The following is a 24,566-nucleotide window of genomic DNA, read 5'->3' on the forward strand; positions in this document are numbered from 1 at the left end:
TGTTAACTCCCAGGTCTTGGAGTTTGCTGATCAGTTTTGAAGGGATGATGGTGTTAAATGCCATAAGTTGCATCCTGATAAGAACATGCTGACGTATGCATTTTTTGCTGTCCAAATGTTCCAGGGCTTTGTGTCAAGCCAGGGAGATAGCATCTGCTGTAGACCTGTTTCTGCGATAGGCGAATTAGAATGGATCTGTGTCACTGCTCAGACAAGAGCTGAAGCTCGGCTGTGAGTCAGAGATAAATATTAAGTCTGAAAATAGTCCATACTGAGACACATTAAAGCATTGATATATTTAGTGTAGCTTTTGTACCAACGAATCCAAGGATAAGTATGTTGAGAAATGTCAAAAGGCAATAAAAAGGAGCATGAAGTCTGATCCCTTCAAGAAGACTCTGTCTTCTATTCCTCTTGTAGAATTGCCAGTTTGTTTCAGAGCTAATGGGAGTTTATTCAGCATTTCAAATATTTAAGTAAAGCATTTATGCTACCACTCCCTATGTTCTCGCATTAGTAAAAAAATTTTAGAAATACTGAGAGATTTTATATTCCTTAAATTTAGTTATGAATTTAAATACATTCACTCAAGCCCTTATTTTTCAGTCTGGGAGGCTGCTGAGGTAACTGGCATACATCAGGAAATTTGCATTCATCATTGACCTGACTAGGATGAGGCAATGGGAAAGATGGCCAAGATGTGAATAATTTTACATGGCAAGAGTGCTGACAGAATGTCCTAAAGGTCCCAAGAAATAATTGCATAGCATGAACAATGGAGTCTTAATAGACTTTGTAATTCCTTGAATTTTCACTTCAGAAACTAACCCAATGCCTAAAATATAACAGTGCAATAGACACATTTTTTGTAAGTTCTGGATCATTGTTTTACTATCAGGATGCATTTCATCAATAAGGATATGAAAGAATGTACAGAAAGATATATTTTAATGTGTTTTGACTTTTGATTTCTATTAATTTATAATATAAATAGCTTGTTCTATTTTGCCACAGCTACTTAATAATTTCACCAGTAATTAAATATAACTATCTGTTATAGCCTAAATGTGAGAAGTAGTTTATCAGTGATAAATATATTTTAGAATAGATGGTATGTTAGCCATCTCTTGTGATCTCTGACATCTTACCCCATAGTTGAATTGTAGTCACTGTCCATAAATGCTGTTCTGAATTTTGCTTAGGTTCCTGAGAGATTGGAGCTGCATGTGGAATCTGTCATTCTTTGAGAACAAAAGTTCATGGGGAAAAAGCCTTACCATAATGGTTCAGACTATTTGCCTTGGAATATGAGATATACACTCACATGCATTGTAGAAATGTTCCATTTTATTAACCTAATTTTTAAAAAAAGAGCCAAAATGTCATGTGAAATTTGCTCAATTTGTGATTAAGAAAATTTTAAATACTTTGTAATGCCATATTCAAGAATGATACAAAATTGAGTCCACTTCATATTATGAAAGTAATAGATTTACATTTTATAATCATTCAACATTCACATAAGTAAACTACAACTATATGGGTTCTTTGTATGAATGGCATTTGGCTGACTAATATACTGGAATTGGAAGATTTATTTAAATTCATGTTTTATTGGCAAAATCTGAAACCAATTAGATTGAAAATACTCTTGAGCATTGATAATGATATAATATGGAAATAGGCTTTGTACTTTAAAAGCTAAGGTACATTTCATTTAACCATTTGTGAAATGTTTTGTAGTTTATTTTGCTTACATTAATCTTGACCTACGTCATGACTTACGTGAAACTTTTTTTGGTGGGGACAGTTCAAATTTTTTGTATGAATTATTCAAACTAATGGAATGTATGGTGGAAAATGAATGGGTGGGGAAAGCTCTGAAGGTACAGTTTAGGACTATTTTTGGCTTCCAGCCGAGGACTTTTTATAGACTATTCCATGTTGTCTAAGAAAATGAGACTGCCATATTTAGCACTGTGAATCTGTCTTTTCTGCTGTAGATATAGATGATTGTCATTTCTGTAACTAATAATACCTTTAATTTCAGTGTTTAATTGTCTTGGGAGGCAGCAGGCCTCCCAATTTATTTTCAGCACTGATTATTTTAACTTGTTATCTTTAAATCTTAATTATTCTAGTTCAAGCGGTATGTCAGCAAGCTTCGTAGCAAGAATACAGTGTATAAGAAGAAACGTCAAGAACTGACAGAACTAAGAGCGGAGTATGGTGTCTTGCAGAGGACAGAAGAAATTCTAAAACAGCGGCATGAAGCCGTACAACAACAACTGGTAATATGAGAATCTTGCTTTCAATACATTCACTGCTCAATTCCAGACACTTTTGAGACATAAATGATAATTAATCCAAAATTATTCAGCTTTCCATGAAATATTTCAGTCAACTGTACAGGTTCCAATGTGTTTAGTTTATATTCACTGATTAACTCAAAGTATGACTTAGTATCAGCTCCCATTTTACATTTTTAAAAAAATCTTTTAACGTGCATGATACTTTTCAGATTGTAAACTATAAAATTTTATCCATATTCTTTTCAGCCTATTTATAATTTTTGGTGAGCATAATGCTTCTCTGTTCTTAAAATGTAAGATATTGAAATGAACAAATCTTCCATTTCTGCCAACTGAGTTTAAAATAAACTCATACCTACTCTTAATATTTCTTGTTTATTCTGACAAAAATTAATAATATTCAAAAAATAAAATCCCGCAGCTTAATTTTATGCATCCATTATTTTGCCTTTGCACTTGTGTTCTTCATACATGAATAGATGTTAAGGCATGAAAATTAATTTTGAATTGTTCAAAAAAATTGCTGGAATTTTTTGAAACAAATTTTTAGTATTCTGACTTTTTTAGGAGTATCAGCATAAACTTCCAAAGTATTTGTACTTTGTAACATTAATCTCTGGTTATTCAGATGAGTTTTATTATAAAAGATTTTTAAAATCCAAGATGGGTAAAACTTAAATTTTCTTCCTTAAATAATCAATCTCACTTGATCCTCACAGAAATGGTCACTCCATAACCTGTAATATTTAGCTTCCCGAAAATTTGAAAACCAACAATTATGCATGCTTTAAACCAGAAATAAAACCAGAAAATATTGATAGTACTCAGTGTGGGAGGGTGCATTGTTGGAGAGACAAGTCGATATCTTTCCAGCAAAACTCTGTTGCCTATATCCCAAGATGGACTAGGTCATGTTCACATTTCAGAGCTGGTCTTGATGGTGCACTTAGACATTCTGGCAATATCTTTACTTTCTAAAAAGTACTTGTCCTTGTTTTTAAATCTTTGCATGGCCTCAAGCAACCCTGTATTTCACCTAGACTTACAGTTCTTAGAAATCTATTTGTTTTTCTATTTGTTAAATTGATTTCCTTCCCTAAAACCCGTTCCATTTCTTTTAAATTTATCTACTTTTATTATCTGTCCCAATTTTATTTATTTAAAATTTTAGACATACAGCACGGTAACATATCCTTTTGGCCCATGAGCCTGTACTGCCCATTTACACCCAATTGACCTACAACCCCAGTACTTTTTAAATGATGGGAGGAAGCCAGAGAAAACCCATAAAGACATGGGGAGAATGTACAATTTCCTTACAGTGCTGGGTTTGAACCCTGGTTGTTGGCACTGTAACAGCATTGCACTAACCGTGCCACCCCAATATTATGCTGACTTATCAAATTTTGTTGGATAATTGTCCCTGAAAACCATGTGTAATAGCCACTCCATCTGGAACCCGGTGGGAATGTGGATTGTAAAGGGTCATGTGACTTCTCCATTTGGAACCTTGTCGGAGGTCACACTTGACCATTGGCCCTTTTAATAATCTCATGATTATGTGGGTCATACCCTCCAGCTTAAAGTACTATAAAGTCCACCAAGTGCAGTAGCTCTTCTTCCTTTTCTGAGATGAATCCTGCTCTGAGCAATACTGGAGGAGTCACTGGTAAGATGTGCACTACATAGGGATAGGGGCTGTTGTATACTGTTGAAGTGGTAGATAGCATCCAAGCTATGCCAATGTTTGACAAGGAACGGCGGGTAGCGTATTACAGTCCTTGATAAGTCTGGATAAATGATTGCTAGCATCAGTAGTATTAAGTCCAATGTGATTAGGTTGTACTATGTGTGTGAGAGTGTAAGCAGTTACTGATGTTGGTGGTATTAAGTCCGAAGTGACTGATTGCACTCTCTTGTGTGATTGATAATACTTGCGTGTGTTATTCCTGTTGCAATCCCCTGGTGTGTGTTTCAATAAAGAGTATTTCAGTATTCAGTCTATGTCCAGACCTGCTATTCTTTGAACCCACCAAATTTTTCCCTTTTGACACAACACCATGTTAGAATGATTTGCAATGGAAATGCAAGTCAGATAAGATTTTAATAAATATTGCATAAATGATGGCATAGGATAGCATATAGCTATTATTTTGAACCCAGATGTCAAAAGGGTGAATCCTCTGCAATTTTTTTTCCTTGTGAGTTAACCAATCCAGTATATTTATTGGGTTATCTGGCTGAGTAAGGTGACCCCATAAAAAGATAAAAAAACCTGATAATAAGACATAATCTTTCACAAATGACACATTTCGGCCATTACTCTGATGTGTTCCCTTGTGTATTTTCATGTTTTAAATATAAAATCTTCAGTTTTAGTTGAGGTTATAACATTTCCACTGGAATTGAAGAATATGATTCATGCTGGATATGCTATTTATGCCAAATTTTTTAAAATTTTGGCACCCTATAAATAAATGACCATGGGGTCCTTGGGAATATCTTGTGAAACTTGCATTTTACTTGTCTATGATATAATTTGCTATCTGTGTTTCTTACATACCTTGACTTTGTCAAACTATTTGTATTTTCAGCAAGTGATTGAAGCTAAGCATGGCATTACAGGCTTCAGTGACACTCAAGAGGAGTTGGAGAGGGTATCTGCATTGAAGAGTGAGCTAGATGAAGTTAAAGGACGTACGCTTGATGAGATGTCTGAAATGGTGAACCCTCTTTTTAAAATGACTAAAATTAAGTTACACATATATTGATTTATAATCTTTGGGTGGTGGTAATAATAATTTGAATTATAGTAAAATATCAATTTTTTCATTATTTACCTAGAGTTGGTTGTGGCACAAGACAAAATACTATATATACTCGTACAATAGTCAGATACCAAGTAAATGTTGACCCCTTCCCCCCCCCCCCCCATTTTTTGGCCTAAAAATCTGGTATTTTCCATATATGATATGTATAAGTTGACCGTGGACTCTTGCCTAGGCCCCAGCCACCTGCCCATCCAAGCTCCTGTTACCCCGTACACAAACTTGCCACCAAATTCCAGCCTCCCGCTCATCCGAGATCCCGACACCCCTAATGCAGACTTACTACCTGGTCCTGGTCAGCCACCTGCCTATCTGAGCTCCTGACACCCTGAACATGGACTTGGCACCTGGTCCCGGCCACCCACCCATCAGAGCCCCCAATGCTTCAATCAACGCAAGTTTTTACAGCGGTTAAAAGTAATATGCATATAATAGTTGACCACCTAAAATGGTCCACAAAATTAAACTATTACTCAAGTATATACTGTAGTCTTCATGAACAACTTTCTTTAAAGAAAAGTTCCTAGCTAAAATATCTACCAATGGTTCATTCCTGCTCAGTAACAGTCTGAAATCTACATAGTAATTCTTACTTTCTGCATACTGGATGAAACAGGCCTAAAGTTTCCACATGGAACAACAGCATAACTTCCAGTATTCACTACTATTACTGACAACAGCTTCTGGTGGCTACATATGCAATTAAATACAAAGTCCAGAAGTTACCTTGCTACTTTATAAATGTCCTTGTTGTGAAAGCAAAGTCATTGATTTGATGTGAACATCAAATTGTTAATTGTCAGTTTGGAGTCCCTGATGAATGGGTTCAACTGAACTCTCAACAGTAGGGTAATTAGAATTGCCAGTTGAATGCAATAATAAGGTTTTTAAAAAAGCTATAATTATTGCTGAATAACCACTTGATCCTGATAATCTAATTTTATGTATAGTGTCAAATTCTCTTATTTCAAAATCCATCGATTTTAAAATAAATAATGAAAAGTAATTTTATTTTTTGTATTTGATATTTCAACTCTTATAAGACCATAAGAGATTAGAGCAGAAATGGGCTATTCAGCCCATCAAGTTTTTCCTGCTATTCAATCATGAGGTGATCCTTTTTCTCACTCTGCCCCACTGCCCAGGGCTTCTCCCCATAACATTAGACTCCTTGGCTGATCAAGAACCTATCAATCTCTTGTTTAAATATATCCAAAACTTGGCCTTCACAACCACCTAAAGCAATAAATTCCACAGGTTTACCACCCTCTAGCTAAAGAAATTCCTTCGCATCTCTGCTCTAAGCGGCAGCCTTTCAATCTCAAAGCAGTGCCTAGACTCTCTTTGTGGAAAACAACCTTTCTATATCTACTATGTCCATGCCTTTCAATATTTGAAATGTTTCAATGAGATTCCCTCTCATTCTCCTAAATTCCAATGAGTACAGGCCAAGAGGTCATTGTATGATAACCCTTTCATTCCTGGAATCATCTTTGTGAACCTTCCTCTTAACCCTCTCCAACGTCAGCATTTCCTTTCATAAATGAGGAACCCAAAATTGCTCACTAAATTCTAAGTGAGCTCTCACCAGTGTCTTATAAAGCCTCATCATCACATCCCTGCTCTTATGTTCTATTCTTCTTGAAATGAATGCCAGCATTTCATTTGCCTTCTTCACCACCGACTCACCATGGAAGTTTACTTCCATGGTATCCTACACGATGACTCCCAGGTCCTTTTGCATCTGGATATTTTTCATTTTCTCCCAATTTAGAAAATACCCTGCCCATTTTTTTGGGCATCACTGTACACTTACTAACAATGTATTTCATTTGCTACTTCTCTGCCCATTCTCCTAATCTAAGGGCTTCTGCAGCTGCCCTGTTTCCTCAACACTGCCTGCTCGAGGGACGTCACATGATGTCGTAGGCTCCTGACTCCCTTGGGAAATCAGCTAAAAAAAATTAAATAAGTACTGTTTTAAGCTTAAAATGTTTTTTTAAAGTCTTTCTAAAGTACTCTATATCTATGATGCCTCCAAAAAAGAAGAAAAAATCATAACAATGACATAGAAAACCCGACAGGAAGATGAGAAGAAAAAAAAGAGCTTGGGCCTACCTTGATGATGAAGCAGGGCTCTGGACTTCGTTCTGCCTCTCAACCTGGTGAGCTGCTGGAGGGGACTCCTGTAGGCACCTCTCCATTGCTAGTGCGGAGAGATGGCGTCGGTGGAGAACCCGTGAGTGAACCACGCGTGTGTGGTGTGTCAAAACCCAAAGCACTACTGGGAGTGCAGCAGTCCCTTGGAGAAAAGTCAGGGACTTCTGCACAGGAGGAGGAAGAATTGGCCTCGAGAGGAGGTTCTTTACGTGAAGATGAGGAAATAGGGATACAAGAAGAGGAGTTGGAGGAAATTAAATTTGGATCTTATTAAAAAAGTCGACTTATCCATAATGTTAATGGAACAATTTAAAATAATGAAATGAAAAATGATGGAAGGATTAAAGGAAGTTAAATTTTAGATTAAAGCTGAAATTAAGGAGATGAAAGAAGAAATTGATAAAATATTGGATGTAGTAAATAAAATGAAGAAATTAGAGAAAATGGAAGAAACAGTTACTAAAGTGCAAGATGATTTACAACATGTTGAAGACAATGACTAATATGGAAGAGACAACTACTGGTTTAATCACAGTAAATTAAAAACTTTCTGATAAAGTGGATATCTTTGATAATTTTAGCAGAAGAAATAATATTAAAATAGTGAGTCTGTCAGAAGGTGGAAAAAAAAGGCCCAGAAGTTGCTCGACTATTTCAAGATTGGATTCCTAAAATATTTGAAGAAGATAATTTTGAGAATAAGATTGAAATTGAGAGAGTTCATAGGGCCCTGAAATCTAACCCTCTCTGAAATAGAAACCACGTTCCATACTAATAAAGTTTCTGCGTTATCAAGATGGAAGGTTTTGAGTTTGGCTGTGAAAAGAGCGAAGGAACAACAAGGTCCTTTGTTATGGGAAGGGGATAGGATCTTGTTTTACCCTGATTTGAGTGAGAATTTGTTGAAGAGAAGGAAAGAATTTAATACTGCTAAGAAGATGTTATATGAAAAAGGTTACAAGTTAGTTCTTTGATACCCGGCTACTTTGAAGATCTTTGTTCCAGGACAACAGAATATATTTTTTACAAACTTTGTTCAAAGTCTTCCTCAAGCTCAACCCTTAATTACTACGGACCTGATGCAATGAATTAGTTCTTTTTTCTTTCTTTTATCTTGATTTCCTAAATGGGATGGAAGAATTTGGTGATCTATTTCTTCCTGTATATTGAATTAAGTGATTAAAGCATGCATATTAAATATACCAAGGAAGTTGGGAAGAATGGGAGGTGTTGGTTTCTGCGGGATTATGTGTGTCTTTGTGACCTTGGTCACAGCCTGTAAAATGGAAAGAATTAGTGTTGCTTTAGACAATACTTGTTGGGAGGGTTTTGCCATTTTTAATACACACATCTTTGTATTATAGTTTTTCTTTTTCTGTCTTCTTTGGATTGCTGGAGGAGGTGTCTGCAGATGCATAGATTCCTTTTGTTGAATTGCGAGGAGGTCTGCGGGACAGAGTGATGGTTTGATGAGTAAAGTAATTAAGTTTGTAAATTTTAATGCTAATGGGGTAAATGGAACAATAAAGAGAAAGAAAGTGTTAACATATATTAAAAATTGGGAGTAAATATAGCTTTTTTTTAATAAGAAACACATTTAACCGAAAAAGAACATATGAAATTAAAAAAAGAGGTTGGGTAGGGTGTGTGATGTCTTCTTCATTTAATTCTAAAGCAAGAGGAGTAGCAATTTTGATATAGAGTTCAAAATATTATTACAAATCCTGCAGGTAGATATGTAATGATACATTGTCAAATCTTTATTTGTATGCTCCAAATAGTGATGATAAGAAATTTATTCAAGATACTTTTTTTTTAATTTTCAGAGGCACATGAAAATATTTTAATAGGAGAGATATTAATTTTTGTTGAAATTCTTTGTTAGATAGATCTACTCATGTAACAAGAACGAAAGCTGCTAAAGCAACATTGGGTCTGATGAGAGTTTTGATTTTGATTGATGTATGCAGAAGAATTCATCCTAGAGAGAAAAAGTATTCATTTTACTCTAATAAGTTTGATTCTTATTCTAGAATTGATTTTTTTTTGGTTTCGGCTCAAATACAAGATAGGATTCTTGTAGTGGATTATACCAAGGATTTTATCTGATCATTCACCTTTGTTAATAACTATGCAAATGCCTGATAAAGAAAGTCAATATATAGATAGAGATCAAATTCTTTGTTGTTGAAAAGGAAAGATTTTTGTGATTTTATTTGAAATTATATTATATTTTGTGATACAAATTTGAATTCAATGAATGATATTTATTATATGGGATGCTTTAAAAGTATATTTGCAAGGGCAAATTATAAGTTTTACATCTAAAATTAAAAAGGATTATATGAAAGTAGACCAATTAGAAAAAGAAATTACAGTTTTAGAAAAAGATCTTCAAAAGTCAGTTTCTGAAGACAAATGCTGACAATTGATTAATAAAAAGCTTCATTATAATACATTGCAAACTTATAGGACTGAGAAATTTATTATTAGAACGAGAGATCACAAAGTTTTGGCTTGGCAATTAAAAGCGGAGCAAGCTTTGAGAATAATGCAATAAAAAAGGATACTAACATAATACTAACATAAACCTCAAGAAATAGATGAATCTTTTGGGAATTTTTATATGAAATTATATACTTTGGAATCTTTAGGAGATTAAACTAAATTAAATGATTATTTATCACAGAGAGTATTGCCTAGATTAAGTTTAGAAAAACAAACTGAAGTTAATGCACCATTCACTGAGGCAGAAGTAAGAGAAGCAATTAATTCTATACATAGTATTAAATCTCCAGGGGAAGATGGTTTCCCAACTGAATTCTATAAAGGGTTTATTAATTCCTATATTTGTGCAAGTTTATGCAAGCTTCACAAACCTCTACTCTTCCAGAATAATTTTCGATGGCAATAATTACTGTGATTCCTATAAAAGACAGAGATCCTTTGAAGCCTTCATTGTATAGACCTATTTCATTATTAAATATAGATTATAAAATAGTAGCAAATGTTTTGGCAAATAGAATGAATAATTTGTTACCTAACTTAATATGGATCAGACATGGTTTGTTTAAAAAAAGACAATCTTCGGAAAATGTAGTTAGATTGCTTAGCATAATTCATTTAGCGAAAAAAAGATGGGACTTGACTTGCAGTGGCTTTAGATGCAGAAAGGGCATTTGATAGATTAGAATGGGATTTTTAATTTAAAATATTAGAAAAGTTTGGATTTGGATTAAATTTTTAAAATTGGATTAAAGCATTATATAATACTCCTAAACTAAATTAATAACAAATGGATAGGTTTCTATACCATTTAATTTAACAAGATCTTGTCACCTGCTTTATTTGTTTTAGCTGTAGAACCATTTGCTCAGATGATTCACTCAGATTTACAAATTAAGGGCTTTAGGGTAGGTCAAGAGGAACACAAAATCAGTTTATCTGCAGATAATGTTTTAATATATTTGACAGAACCTGAGTTATCTTTACATAGATTGTATGTCCAACTGGAAGAATGTGGGAAAGTTTGGGGTTATAAAATAAATTGGGATAAAAGTGAAATTGTTCCTTTGACAGTAGTTGACTATTTCTAGTGTCAGAGAGATACACAAAGGAAGGGTATTAAATATTTAGAAATACAATTTGAATAATTTATATAAATTGAATTATTTAACTTTACTTAAAGAGATTGAGGAAGATTTTTAAAAATTGATAAATTTACCTATAACTTTAGTTGGAAGAGTGAATTGTATAAAGATGAATGTATTTCTAAGGATACAATATTTTTTTCAGACATTACCAATATCAATATCAATACCTTAAATTTTTTTTCAAGAACTAAATAAACAAATAAGGAAATTTCTTTGGAAAGATAAAATGGCAAGAGTTTCTATAGAGAAGTTATTGTGGAAATATGAATTAGGAAGATTGCAGCTCCCTAATTTTAAGAATTATTATTGAGCGACACAGTGAGATCCCTTGCCTCTTTATTTGAAAATGTAAAACCAGCGTGAGTTGATGTAGAACTGAATAAAATTTGAGAAAATAAATCAGAAGAATTTATATATAAGTGGGAATCGAAATTGTTGGTTGCTGATAAAGACACACCACTATTGAAGCATTTATATTTGGAATAAAACAAATCAAGATATTGGTGGAGGGCCTTTATCACCTAAAATACTCTTTTGGTCTTTTCAAGAGAAAATTAGTCTTTAAATACATGGTATTGTAAAAGGAATTGTTTATGTGAAAGACTGCTATGAGAGAGGACAATTAATGTCGTTTGAACAATTGAGTAACAAATATGATATACCAGGTATTACACTTTCTGGTTTTTTTCAATTAAGGGCATATTTGAGAGATAAACTAGGGCCAGCAATGTTTTTGCCTAATTGTACTGAGGTAGAACTTCTTAATAGGAGTGGGTGGGAATGTCAAAAAAATGTATTTCTTTGATATATTCGTCATTGCAAGTAGGAACTCCTAAATTAGGATTGTATAGATCTAGGCAGAGATGAGAAACAGATTTGAATATTATGATAGATCAACAAATTAGGGAAAATTTATGTAGAAATTCTTTGACTAATATTATTAATGTAAGGTACAAATTAGATCTATACATTTTTTTACATCAATTGTATCTTATACCACAGAAGTTGAATAGATTGAAATCAGATTTATCAGATCAGTGTTTTAGATGTGATGAGGATGTAGGATCTTTCATGCCCAAATACTCGGGTAATGGGATTAAATTTATAGTGATATCCTTTTTACCCTTCTGGCCCTGCAAAATCCTCCTCTATATGTTTGAGTTAGAATGAATGAGTTGCGCTGCACGACATCTCTCTCTGCAATCCAGGATTCTTTGTTACTTCTTTTTCTATCTTTTTATACATTTTTTTTTACAGTATATTTTTTTGGGGGGGAGGTTGGGCAGGGTTTTGGGATGGGTTGAAAACCATCATATATGTAACCAATTTGTTCTTTTTTGATATCTGTATATTATAACAATTATAGTTACTGTATGTATGTAGTATTAAATAAAATGTTCAAAATAAAACACTGCCTGCTCCTCCAGCTACCTTGGTATCACCTGGAAACTTGGCCACAAAGCCATTCTTTCCATAAGCAAAATAATGAATATACAACTTAAAAAGCAGTCTCAACACCAATCTGTGCAACCAATGATCTACCATACTAGTGTGTTTCCTGTTATACCATGAACTCTAATCTTGTTAAGTAGCTCATGTGCAGCATCTTGTCAAAGACCTTCTGAAAATCCAAATACATAACATCCACTGCATCTCCTTTATCTAGCCTGCTTGTCAATTTCATTTCATTTTAATTTAATTTGGACATACAGTATGGTAACAGGCCTTTTTGACCTCAAACTCCACAATCAACCTACAACCCCATACATTTTGAAGAGTAGGAGGAAACCCATGCAGATATGGAGAGTTTGTACAAACTCCTTACAGACACTGCCTTGTAGATTTGAACCTGGGTCACAGGACCTGTAATTGTGTTGTGCGAACTGATACACTGACCATGTTGCCCTTCAAAGAATTCCATTAGGTTTGTCAAGCAAGATTTTCCATGCTGGCTTTGGCCTATCTTATTATGTGCCTCCGAGTACTCCATAACTTTATCCTTGACAATTAACTACATCATCTTCCCAACCACTGATGTCAGGCTAACTTGTCTATAATTTGCTTTCTGCTGCCTCCCTCCCTTCTTGGATAGTGGGTGACATTTGCAATTTTTCCAGTCCTCCTGGACCATATCAGAATTATTGATTCCTGAAAGATCATTACCAATGCCTCCACAATATGTAACACTTTGGTTCAATCTTCAATCTGTAAAACATTTAAGAATTCTATAAATTCAAACTAGAAAAATTCTTCATGGCTGCTCATTCAACTTCATGATGTAAAGTGTGCTGAATATGATAAATCTTTAACACAAGCCCATCTGACTGCAGCTCATGCCAAAGAAGAGGAAATCTACAAGGCAGTGTCCATTAGGTTTGGTAACCTCATAAAGGTAGTTCAGCAGTTTGCTTTCAGACAGTGACATCAGATTAAACTCAATATTTGCTAAATGTACCTGGGGTGTAGGTTAATTGGGGGTAAATTGGGCAGCGTGTACTTGTGGGCTGAAATAGCCTATTATTGTGCTGTATGTCCAAATAAAATAACACACCTAGCCTGTGTTTGATTACTATGAATGCTAGTGTGCTTGTGACACTTGTGGTAATCTGTAACATTTTCTATAGTAATGACACCCAATTTTTTCAGTCACTAATACAAGTCTTCATACTCACCATAAGAAACAGAAGCAGGAGGAGGCCATTTGGCCCCTCTATCCACTCAGTCATCAGTAAGATCTTTTACTTTGGATCAACTTCCTGCGTTAGCCCAAAATCCTCTGTTCCCACAGTAGTTCTCAACCAGTGGGCCATGTGGGTCTTTAAAAATTTTTTTTAATACTTTAAATTTGATAAAGAAGTGTTTCTTACAGAGCTGCCTTTGACTTGAAAATATTGCTCAGTCACTAGTGAGCCATGGCATGTTAGGCTGGAAACCAGATGGGCCTTAGACTGAAAAAGCTTGTGAACCACTGCCTTGCTATCTAAAAACATTACTTGAATACTCTAATTCATTGAGCCTCTATAGCCCTGTTGAATAGAAATTTTCAAAGATTCAATAATTTCAGGTGAAGAAATAATTTACTTTTAATTTGTGGCCTCAGCTTCTGGAGACCTAAGCCAGGGGAAATGACATCTGTGACTTTACCTTGTTAAGCCCCAAAAGAACTCTTTCCATTTCATTGAGAGGACCTCTCATCTTTGTAAACACTAAAGAATAACCTAATCTGCTTAACCTCTTAGAGAACTTGCTATTTAGGAATCAATCTTGCAGATTTGCACTGCATTCCTGTTATCACAAGTTACGTAGACCTACAAACCATTCTCCAGTGTTCTCTTATGAGGAAACTATTTAACTATACCCTGTATTTTCAATCATAACCTTTGTAATCAAATTCTCTGACAATAATTGCCCATTTATTGTTTGGCTTCTTAATTGACTACAGAATCTGGGTGTTAACTATTGCTGGTTGATGTACCAGGATATCTAGGTCATTGAGTCTCTCACTATTTCTATTTTTTTCTCCCATTCCCCCCCCTCCACCACCACTATCTTCCATATGCCATGTCTGCACCCATTTTACTTTGCTTGTCTGCATCTATCTGAAGCTTCTATATCTTCATAGTCCACACGATCATTTGGTTTTGTAGCATCAACAAACATGGGTTGATGATATATAATCTCCTCATCCGAATTTTTGTATAGATTATTTGTAATTCGATTCCCTACACAAATCACTTGTCCCTCCACTGGTCACTGCCTTGCACCCTGAAAAAGACCCATTTGTTTCCACTTTTGTTACGCCAATCAATTATCAATCCATACACATATGTTACCATGAATACAATGTGTCCAATTTCTTTTCAATAATCTTTTGTATGGCATGTTATTAAAGGTTTTCTGAAAGTCCGAATACACATTCATTCATTCATTAGCCTTAATCCATTCTACTAATTAAAACTGCAAAATTTTTGAAAGCTCCATTCAAAAGCAGTTGGTGGTTTGGACTACAGATCTACCCCTGAAGTCAAGAATTAAATGATACTTATTCCTCAAAAATGCAAACTTTAAATGGAAATTTTAAAACATTAGTATTTAAATGTTCTTTTGGGAGACTTCATACCAATATTAGAAAAGAATAATAATTTTTGACCCTGTGTGATTGAATTGGCTAAGTATGCTGTTTGGCCTGTTTCCGCTCCGTAAATGGTTATATGGAATTGAGTTCCTCCTGGTTGAACATGAATTAAGTTTTTCAAATGAGGAATATAGGCAGGTTCTCTTGAGTTTGCACTTTTAATGATTGTGCATTGAGAAGCAGAAAACTTCTATCAGATTTTTCTGAATTTGCATGTTTTTAATTGTGTATCAAAAGTTAGTGTCAATGTATTCCATAAGTAACATTGTTATTGTCATAAATTCTGGATCAAATGTATTGTGGTCCTTGCATAAAAATGCATTTTTTGCATTTATATTTGTAATATGAATTTCTATCTGTGTAATTATATTTATTATTTGTGGATTTGCTTCAACATTTTTGATCTATTTCTTTTATCTTTCTATACTTGTGAGAAATTAATTTCAATGACAAGCGCTTTGAGATTAACAAAAAGCATGTTTTCAAATCATTTGGGATTCAGGCAATGGCATAGCTGTTGGGAGGGGGGGAGGGGGGGGCGGGGTTTGCAGGAGGAATGAATGCAACCCCTGAACACATTCTTCAATATTAGGCTTTTTCAGGTGCATTCTACGCTAAGAATGTGCCTGAAGAAGGAGAAGCGGCCCTTTAAATTGCCGATCAGGTGGGAGCGTTTAAAGCACAATGCTGGCCACCTGAAGAAGACAGCTGCACAGGGTGTGGCTCTGAGCACACTCTGGCTCCTGTCCAGTGTCAGCTGTGATCAGCAGCCTGACCCTTTAACATCCACTTTCAGCCAGCTGCATTCAAATAGCTGGGGGAGCCGCTGAGCTGATGATCCCTCTCGGAGGAGGGTTAGCTAACTCGCCTCAAGAGCGCCTCCTGTACATTCAGGTGGCCTCAAAACAGCCACATATTGCCTAAACATGTGGCTTTACATGCGGGGCAATTGGCCACCTGAAGGTACCTATTGGTGCCTTTTTGAACTGTGTTCTCATTGCTCAGTCTCCTGTGATGCACTTGCACAGGTGGTCCACTAGTGCATCACATTCACGATGGAGTTGCTCTCTGCTCCGGTGCACTCCGTCAGTGGGAGACATTAGCTATATACGTGCAGCCAGTTTGCCTGTGTTTCCCGGGGAAAGCACATGGTCCAAACCCAAAACTTCACTTCTCTTTGGCTTTTTGTATTTTATTTGTACAAGACAGCAGCAGAAAAAAATGCACTTGAAAAATGGGGCATAGATGCGTAATTTTCGTCATTAAAAGTGGCTCATACTCCCGCAGCCTCTAGAAAGAAACTTTATTTAAAACTCTTGTTGCATTAGTACAAGAACCTTTGCTCATTGACTGTTCCTGATGGAAGACTGAGACCCAATAGTCTTGAAATTTGCAGTAAAAAAAAAGTTACAATAATAATCATATGTAGAAATTCAGGTACAAACAAAAAAGGAAAAAAAAAACAAAAGAAATTCTTTCCCCAAGCAAGGATGAAGGTTGACAATTAAAAAAATATTCAAGTGGTATAATCTTGGAGAGAGGCAGGTCTGTGCCAAAATTCCAAATCAACACTAACTCTGAAGGTTATGATAGTAGTCCATAAACGAGCCCCATATCGTTTGGAATTTGATATTTGAATCAATAACAGTATATCTAATTTTGTCCAAGCTTAAACAAGGCATAATATCCCTTAACCATTGTGCATATGTAGATGAAATATTGTCTTTCCATTTCATCAAAATTACATGTCTGGCCAATAACGAAAAAAAGGATAAAATGCGAGATTGAATTTGAGTTAGTATAACATCATCATCATCAAGAAGTATTTCAAAATGAACTATTAAAGGGTTAAGTTCCAATTTAAAAATAACCAATAGAGTTTGAAAAACTTCCTTCCAAAATTTTTCAAAGCTAGGGCAGGCCCAGAACATTTGTCACATCGAGGATTTATGTCCAGATAAAAACGAGACAGTTTAACTTTTGTGCACAAAATGCTTAAGAATAGCATTCCACACCTCACTGGACATGAAAAGGTTCAAATCTTGCTCCCAGGCGTTCTTGATTTTATTTAACAAGGCTTGTCTTAAATTAGTCTCTTTCTCATAAATAAGAAATATTAAGCCTTTTTAAGGAGGTTGTTGTTCAAAAAATGCATCAAGAATATTTGCCTTGGGAATTCCAGAAAAATTAGCCTAAAAATGCCTAATTTGTAAATATCTAAAAACAGAACTTTAGATAAATTAAATTTTACAACTAATTGTTCAAAGGATGCAAGATTGTTGTCAATAAAAAAAGTCTTTAAAACACTTAATACTCAATCTGTGCCAATCCTTGAATGCAGAGCCTTGCAAAGAAGGTTGGAAAAGATTATTGGATATAATTGGGCTAATAGAAAAACTCTGAAATCAAAAAAACCTTCTAAATTGTACCCATATTCTCAAACTGTGTTTAATGATCAGGTTATCAGTTAATTTGTATAAAGAAGAAGATAGAGAAGATCCAAGAATTGCCAACAAGGAAATATCCTTAGTAAAATTTAATTCCATATCTACCCACGTGGGGCATTCAACTCTATTATCAAATTGCAACGAAAGAATCAAGTTACTTATATTGACTGCCCAATAATAAAATCTAAAACTCGGACATGCCAAACCACCATTCCTTTTTGATTTTTGAAGATGGATTTTATTCAGGTGGGGACGTTATTTTCCTGTGACAAAAGAATGTGCTGTTATGGAGTCCAGAGGACCCCAAAAACCAGCAACGATAGATATGCACTACAACACAGGGCTACTTAAACAAAAGTTGTTTTTAATTTATATTTGAACAAGAAAATAGAATCAAACTTTAACTTATTATTTAACTAACTGACTATTTAATTCCCCCCCCCCCCTCTAATACTAAGTGCAGGTGTGTGCCATGTATATTTAAGATTAGAAAAGTTATTTGGATCACAGTCCAATCTCACTGGTTGCAAGCAATTCTTGTACTGTGCACAGAAGTTAGCATTAACAAAGTTCACCAGTCTTTGGAGCTTAACAGGCAAATGGTTACCACTCAGGAGGGTTCTTGCTGGTTTTCAGAGAGAGATTCCTTTTCCAGGACATCCGCAACTGATTCCTTCTCAATCAATCTTGCTGACGAAACTTGCCCCCTTCAGGGTTCTCCAGATGATCCTCTTTCTTTCAGGTCACCTTTCACACTGCCAGTCTTCTCCTTTGACCAGGCAGCCTTCCAAAGTTTGCCAGCTTTGTCCTTCTGGAACTGATTTCTGTCACCTCTCTCTTTGTTTCAAACCTCCCTCTCTGAGAGCAAAACTGTTCTCCTCTGCCTGTAAAGATCACATGGTCTCCCAGGCAAGCTGTTGTCGATACTTTGTTGCCTCCTGCAAAAAGCATTCTGCAAAAGTCCTGCAAATATTCTGTTTTTTAAAATGTGTGAGTGGAAGCAGCTCTAACAATTCCTCCCAAACCACCTCTAAATACTCTGTCACAGTGCGCACAGAATGTCTGTGCAAATGCAAACTTGAATTTGTTTCAAGTTCATTTTGGCACAGCCCATCTCACATGCCTAATAAAGCTGTATTGGCATGTTTTAATATAAAACATGATTCCATTCTACAAAGTAACGCATTTAGTTAGGATTTTATTCTATACTTTGAACTACATTATTTTAAGTAACTAACCTTTTGTGCATGTGGTGAAACAAGTATGTGTATCTATGACTGTCAATGGTTAGCTAGCCCATCCTCTACTGGTGATTCACTCCCTGGTAACTCATTCCCTTGTGACCCTGGAATAAAGGTTGAGCTCCCCCTCTCTGTCCTCAGTCAAGAACTTGGAATCGGACAAGCTACAAGTCTAAAGTGTATTAAAGCCTATCATTCCTTGCTCTATGCCTTTAGAGTCATTGATAGAGTGTATCAATCTATTACACTTTAAATCTTCCACATGGGATGGACAAACTACTGCAACCTGACAAGCTAGACCTCGACCCACAGATGCCTGAAGCCCCAGAGTTGTACGAGCAATGGATTGAGTGCTTCACAGATTTCCTGGAAGCTTCTGAAAACCCTGTGGATTCTGACAAGAAGAAAATCAAGCTATTGTGAGCGAGGGTCGGCTGCCATACACACATGGTGATCTGGGGCTGCGCAACTTTCCCCGCTGCCATGACTGAGCTCCACCGCCTCTATAGACCATGGGTGAACGGAATCTACTCACGGTACCTCCTGGCCTTGAGAAAACAGCAACTTGGTGAGTCCCTGGACAATTTCATTCAGGCCCTGCACAATTTGGGGTGAGAATGCAGGGGCAATATCCCTGCCCCAGTATTGGCAGACCAGTATGTGGAAGAGCTGATCCGGGATGCCAGTGTGGCTGGGGTGAGGTCGGACTACATCCATCAGCGACAGGCTGCCATTTCAGAGAACCCTCCAGCTCACTAAGACTCTAGATTCAAGCCACCACCATGCTGAATCCATCGCTGCCAGCTACGGACCCTCCACATTTTTGGACATGACATCACAAACGTCTGCATACAGAGAGGCCCCAACCCCGCCGCTGCCACAGCTGAGCACCCAAAGTGCTACTTCTGCAGCCAGACAAAGCACCCCCAGTGACACTGCCTGGTGAGAGAAGCCACCTGCTCTGGATACGGGAAGCAAGGACACTATGAGAGAATATGAGCACCCCCAGGGGTTGGCCATCAAACCTGAATTCACATCCTCCCAGAGCGTCGACGTCACTTTCATCCGTGAATGGCTCGACCATGTGCATGACCCATGGGTCACCATCTTACCTGACTCCATTTCTGCCGTCATGGGCAATGTCACTTCCACTGTCTTCATCCAACTCTCCTGGTGCGACCTGGTCAACATGGAGGCCACCATCATGCCGAACTGGGTCCCCCTCCGACAGCAACAGTGACCCAATACTGGTATCCATCATCTTAGATCAAGGCAGCCCTCACCCGATCACCCACTCGATGATGGAGATTGAGGTAAATGGGAAGCAAACTAATTGCCTGTTTGACAGAGGAAGCACTGAAGCTTCATCCACCCAGACACCGCTCACAAACTCTTTCTCCTCATCAGACCAAAGAGTAGCACGATATCAATGGCTGTAAAAGACTAATCTGCCAAGATCCATGGGTATTGAATTGCATCATTAACGGTGAGGGGTTAACATTATGACAATTTCCATTTACTCTTAATGCTTCAACTCTGTGCACTGATCCTTCCAGAGCCAGTTCAGGAGTGTCACGATGACGTTTGGGGGGGCCCCAACCATCCATCATTATACAACCCCCAGCTCACAGACCCCTCCCCCCCCCCCCAGCAGCCAGCCCCACCTGCAGTCTCTCTACCTTCCACATACCCCCACCATCATTGTTTGAGAACCTGACCCTGGACTGTAAGTCCATAGCCACTAAGAGCAGATGCTACACCGCTGAGGACAGGGCATTCATAAACTTCGAGGTGCAGCAACTTGTGCCGGAGGGGTTTCACAGCGCACAGCTCCAGCCTGTGGAGAGCCCAAGTTTTGGTGATCAAGGGCGGAAGTAAATCCTGTATGGTGATTGACTACAGCCAAACAATCAACAGCTTCACACAGATGGATGCATACCCACTTCCCTGGATTGCTGATATGGTCAATAATTTCTCCCAGTATAGGGTGATCTCCACCATTGATCTAAAGTCGGTGTACCACCAACTTCCCCTTCGCCCAGGAGACTGCCAGTATACCGCATTCAAAGCAGATGGCAGGCTCTATGACTTCCTCAGGGCATCCTTCGGAGTCACCAACGGTGTCTCCGTATTTCAGAGAGAAAAGGATTGTGGGCAAGCACAATCTGATGGCCACGTTCCCCTACCTAGACAATGTCACCATCTGTGGGCCTGACCAACAGGACCACGATGTGAACCCTGCCAAATTCCTTCACACTGCCAAGTCCCTCAATTTGACCTTCAACGAGGACAAGAGTGTGTTTAGCTCAATTTGCCTGGCCCTCCTCGGATGCATCATGGCACGTGGTGTCATTGCCCCAACCCCAAACACATGCATCCCCTTATGGAACTCTCTATCCTGCCCAACCTCAAGGCGCTAAAAAGGTGCCTGGGGTTTTTCTCCTATTACGCCCAATGTGTGCCCAACTATGCTGATAAAGCCGTCCCCCCACCCCCCTCCCCAAGTAAGATCCACAACCTTCGTCTTATCAGCAGAAGTCGGGGCAGTCTTCACTCACGATACATGCCGTGGACGAATCCATCCCATTCCAGGTAGAAAGCGATGCCTCTGACTTCGCCCTGGCCGCTACTCTTAACCAGGCAGGCAGGCAGGCCAGTTGCATGTTTTTCCCAGACCTTTCACAGTCCTAAGACATGGCATTCCTCCATTGAGAAGGAGGACCCTGGACTAAAAGGTTGAGCTCCCCCTCCCTGTCCTCAGTCAAGCACTTGGAATCGGGCCAGCTACAAGTCTAAAGTGTAATAAAGCCAATTGTTCCTCACTCTATGGCTTTGGAGTCATTGATAAGAGTGTATCAGTGCACACATTAATTTCCTTTGTGCGCTGGTTGCAAACCGTGTGAGCACGTGCACTTGGACACAGCTTTGAGGGAACAGTGGTCGTGGTGCCTTTTTTATGTGCTCACTCCCCCAAACGCTAGAACCTGACTACGCCTCTGGATTCAGGATAGAGATTCGGGTGAAAGATGAAGGTGCCATCTAGCTATGTCGTTCTCTTAATTACATATTCATTCCTCAATAAAGTCAGTCAAATGAGCTTGGACTTGTCCATATTTACAACTGCATGCTACTTGGCTGTTATTTTGTTTTCACTTTTTGGATTCCATTATAAAATATGCTTTTGGGCTGAAAATTTTACGGACAAAAAGCTGTTAAAATTATTAACATTGGAGAAATGTCAGTTTGTAAATGTTAATTTTGAATGGAAATTGTTCAGTTTGTAGCATACAAGATACCTGGATTAAATGGAAAAATACTATGATAAGTAATGCAGAGACTTGTATTTTTTGTGCTAACATTTCTCCAGATAAAGAAACTTAATACTCTTATTGCTGAAAAGAAGTCTGCATTGGCTCCAGTCATCAAAGAACTACGGCCATTGCGACAGAAGTGCCAGGTGAGTGGTGGACTTTAAAGAAAAAAAGTGAGTACAATTGAAATATATTCCTACTGTTGGCCAGTTGCCTGCAAAATCAAAACATTAAATCGATGCAGCAACTTCTCTTGTGTCAGTTGGCAGACAATTTGCAGTATGCATCACACAGTAGATAGCTATTAATATTTAAGAAAGTATATGAAAATACATGTTATTTGGAAAATAATTGCCCTTTGCCAAACAGATTGTTTATCGAACAGCAGGCTGACTGCTATACTTTCTTATGTACAATTGCAATTTCACTCTGGGTGTGAAGCCACCTGTTTGGTTTATATGAGCTTGGATGTGTAAATTTATTTCAGAATTACAAGGTCTTGACTTGTGATTGACAAGGACACACATTGTTTGAGTGTCGCATGCTGCTAGTTTACAGTTTCATTTACATGACTGCCCTTTCACATTAGGAACTAACTCAAGAGTATGAAGAAAAAAAAGCACTCTATGACAGCTGTGCAGCAGGCTTGGAAAGCAATCGATCTAAGCTTGAACAGGTAAAGGTCATACACTATTCAACATGTGCAATAGCTCCTCCAGATACTTCAGACTAAACTTGGGTTTTTTTTAAAGCAAAAATGTCATGGTTTTCTGAAAATAGTCTTTGTTCTCATTAGCATTGGAATGCAGAAGTACCCAGATTTGATCAATTTTTTTTCCTCTGACTTGAAGAAGGACTCTTGCTCTAGAAATCTGGCTGATTTTTGCTAACTCATTGCATGCAGAAATTGAACATTTGTATGATTTAATGCTATTTTTAAAAAACACGTAAATGATCATAGAACTTGTCCAAATAATTTAGTTGTTACATAGATACAATAGATTAAAATATCACAACCTAATTTTTTTATTTTCTCATTGTTTGATTTGACAATTATGGATTAGGATTTCTCTTCTGTGGCTTAAACACAAAAATATAGATGACACTGTATTAGAATGTCAACAGCTTTCCTGACTGTGGGAAGTGGATTTAAAAATCCAAAATCTGTTATTTGAGGAAACACAATGATATCATCGCAGCATTCTGACAAATTCTGTATGTACTTGCCAGGGAAGTCTGCAGATGCTGTGATTGTAGGGCAATACACAAAAGTGCTGGAGAAATTTCTCAGGAACATAAGAGTTTCTCCAGCACTTTTGTACATTACATTAACTGATCCTTGGTTTGCAGTTGTTAATGGAAGTTTGCTTTGCACAAATGGGCTGTTGAGTTTCCTACACCACAAAAGGAACTTGTTGATTGTTAAGTGCTTTGGGAGAACTTGAAAGGGTGTGATTATAAATTCTTGTTTTAAGTCATACTTGTAGTTTCCTTCCAGTGAAAGGATGGTGAACTATGAATTCTACCATTAAATCTTTTTGCATTGATCTATCTGCATTTCCTCAAACTGGAATCTGGTTTACTGAAACAACAGTCAAGCTTTAGTACATATCTGTTAACAGTTCTTGCCTTCTGATAGAATTAATCAGTTCATAGTATGTTGAAGAATTTTGGTACTGTAATTTCAATTGCACTTTTTTTAATCCAAGAATTTCCTGAGAAGTATCAGCACAATTGTTAGTACAGCACAATGGCAGCCTTTGAACAGAAAGCACCATCACAAGATTTGCTCTCGAAAAGATACTTTTTAAAAAAAGATGAAAGTTTTAAAATAACAATGAAATGGCTCTCAAGGGATCTGCTAATGAAATTTAACATAACATAACAATTACAGCACGGAAACAGGCCATTAGGCCCTTCTAGTCCGCACTGAACCAAACACCCCTCTCTAGTCCCACCTCCCTGCACAATGCCCATAATTGGCAATTTTTAAGATGTCTTGAAAAAAATGATCTCTGCATTTCTAAAATAAATCATTTTGGTTAGGACCTACGTTATGTAAATTAAAAATATTTTTAGGGTGTATTACCTTAATGATGAAGGTACAGGTATATCCAAAACTATACTTGTATAATTTTTATTGTTTATAGGATTTCAAATAAAGCTTGTGATTACATTTCTTGCAAATAAAGTGATTCTTAAATATGAATTGTTTTAGGAAGTCCAAGGACTCAGAGAAGAATGTGGACAGGAGGAAACGAGATACCATTATACCAACTGCTTGAGAAGGGTACAAAACATTCTTGTAATTTAATATTGCTTTTAGTAGCTTTGGAAAAGAATTATCTTCAGTGCCAGCGACCTGGGTTTGAATCCAATGCTGTCTGTAAAGAGGTTGTATGTTCCCCCCTTTTTCTACTGGTACTCCAATTTCCTCTCGTGTCCCAAAGACGTATTGGATTAGTAGTTAATTATTGGT

General features: G+C 37.0%; 1 protein-coding gene across 3 annotated transcripts in view; it reads left to right on the forward strand.

The window, feature by feature from the left end:
• Window positions 1-24,566, forward strand: part of ift81 (intraflagellar transport 81 homolog) — a 93,691-nt gene that overhangs the window by 46,289 nt on the left and 22,836 nt on the right. For 2 of the 3 annotated variants that reach the window (XM_069933318.1, XM_069933317.1), the window contains exons 12-16: window positions 2,142-2,291; window positions 4,907-5,035; window positions 22,144-22,233; window positions 22,677-22,763; window positions 24,306-24,377. In XM_069933318.1, coding sequence (XP_069789419.1) covers window positions 2,142-2,291; window positions 4,907-5,035; window positions 22,144-22,233; window positions 22,677-22,763; window positions 24,306-24,377 — 528 coding nt within the window. Of the gene's footprint in view, window positions 1-2,141; window positions 2,292-4,906; window positions 5,036-9,185; window positions 9,450-22,143; window positions 22,234-22,676; window positions 22,764-24,305; window positions 24,378-24,566 lie in introns of those variants that run through there. The other variant, XM_069933319.1, reaches the window with a different exon arrangement.

The sequence above is a fragment of the Narcine bancroftii genome, chromosome 4 (genome assembly GCF_036971445.1).
Source record: "Narcine bancroftii isolate sNarBan1 chromosome 4, sNarBan1.hap1, whole genome shotgun sequence".
NCBI classification, from domain to species: domain Eukaryota; kingdom Metazoa; phylum Chordata; class Chondrichthyes; order Torpediniformes; family Narcinidae; genus Narcine; species Narcine bancroftii.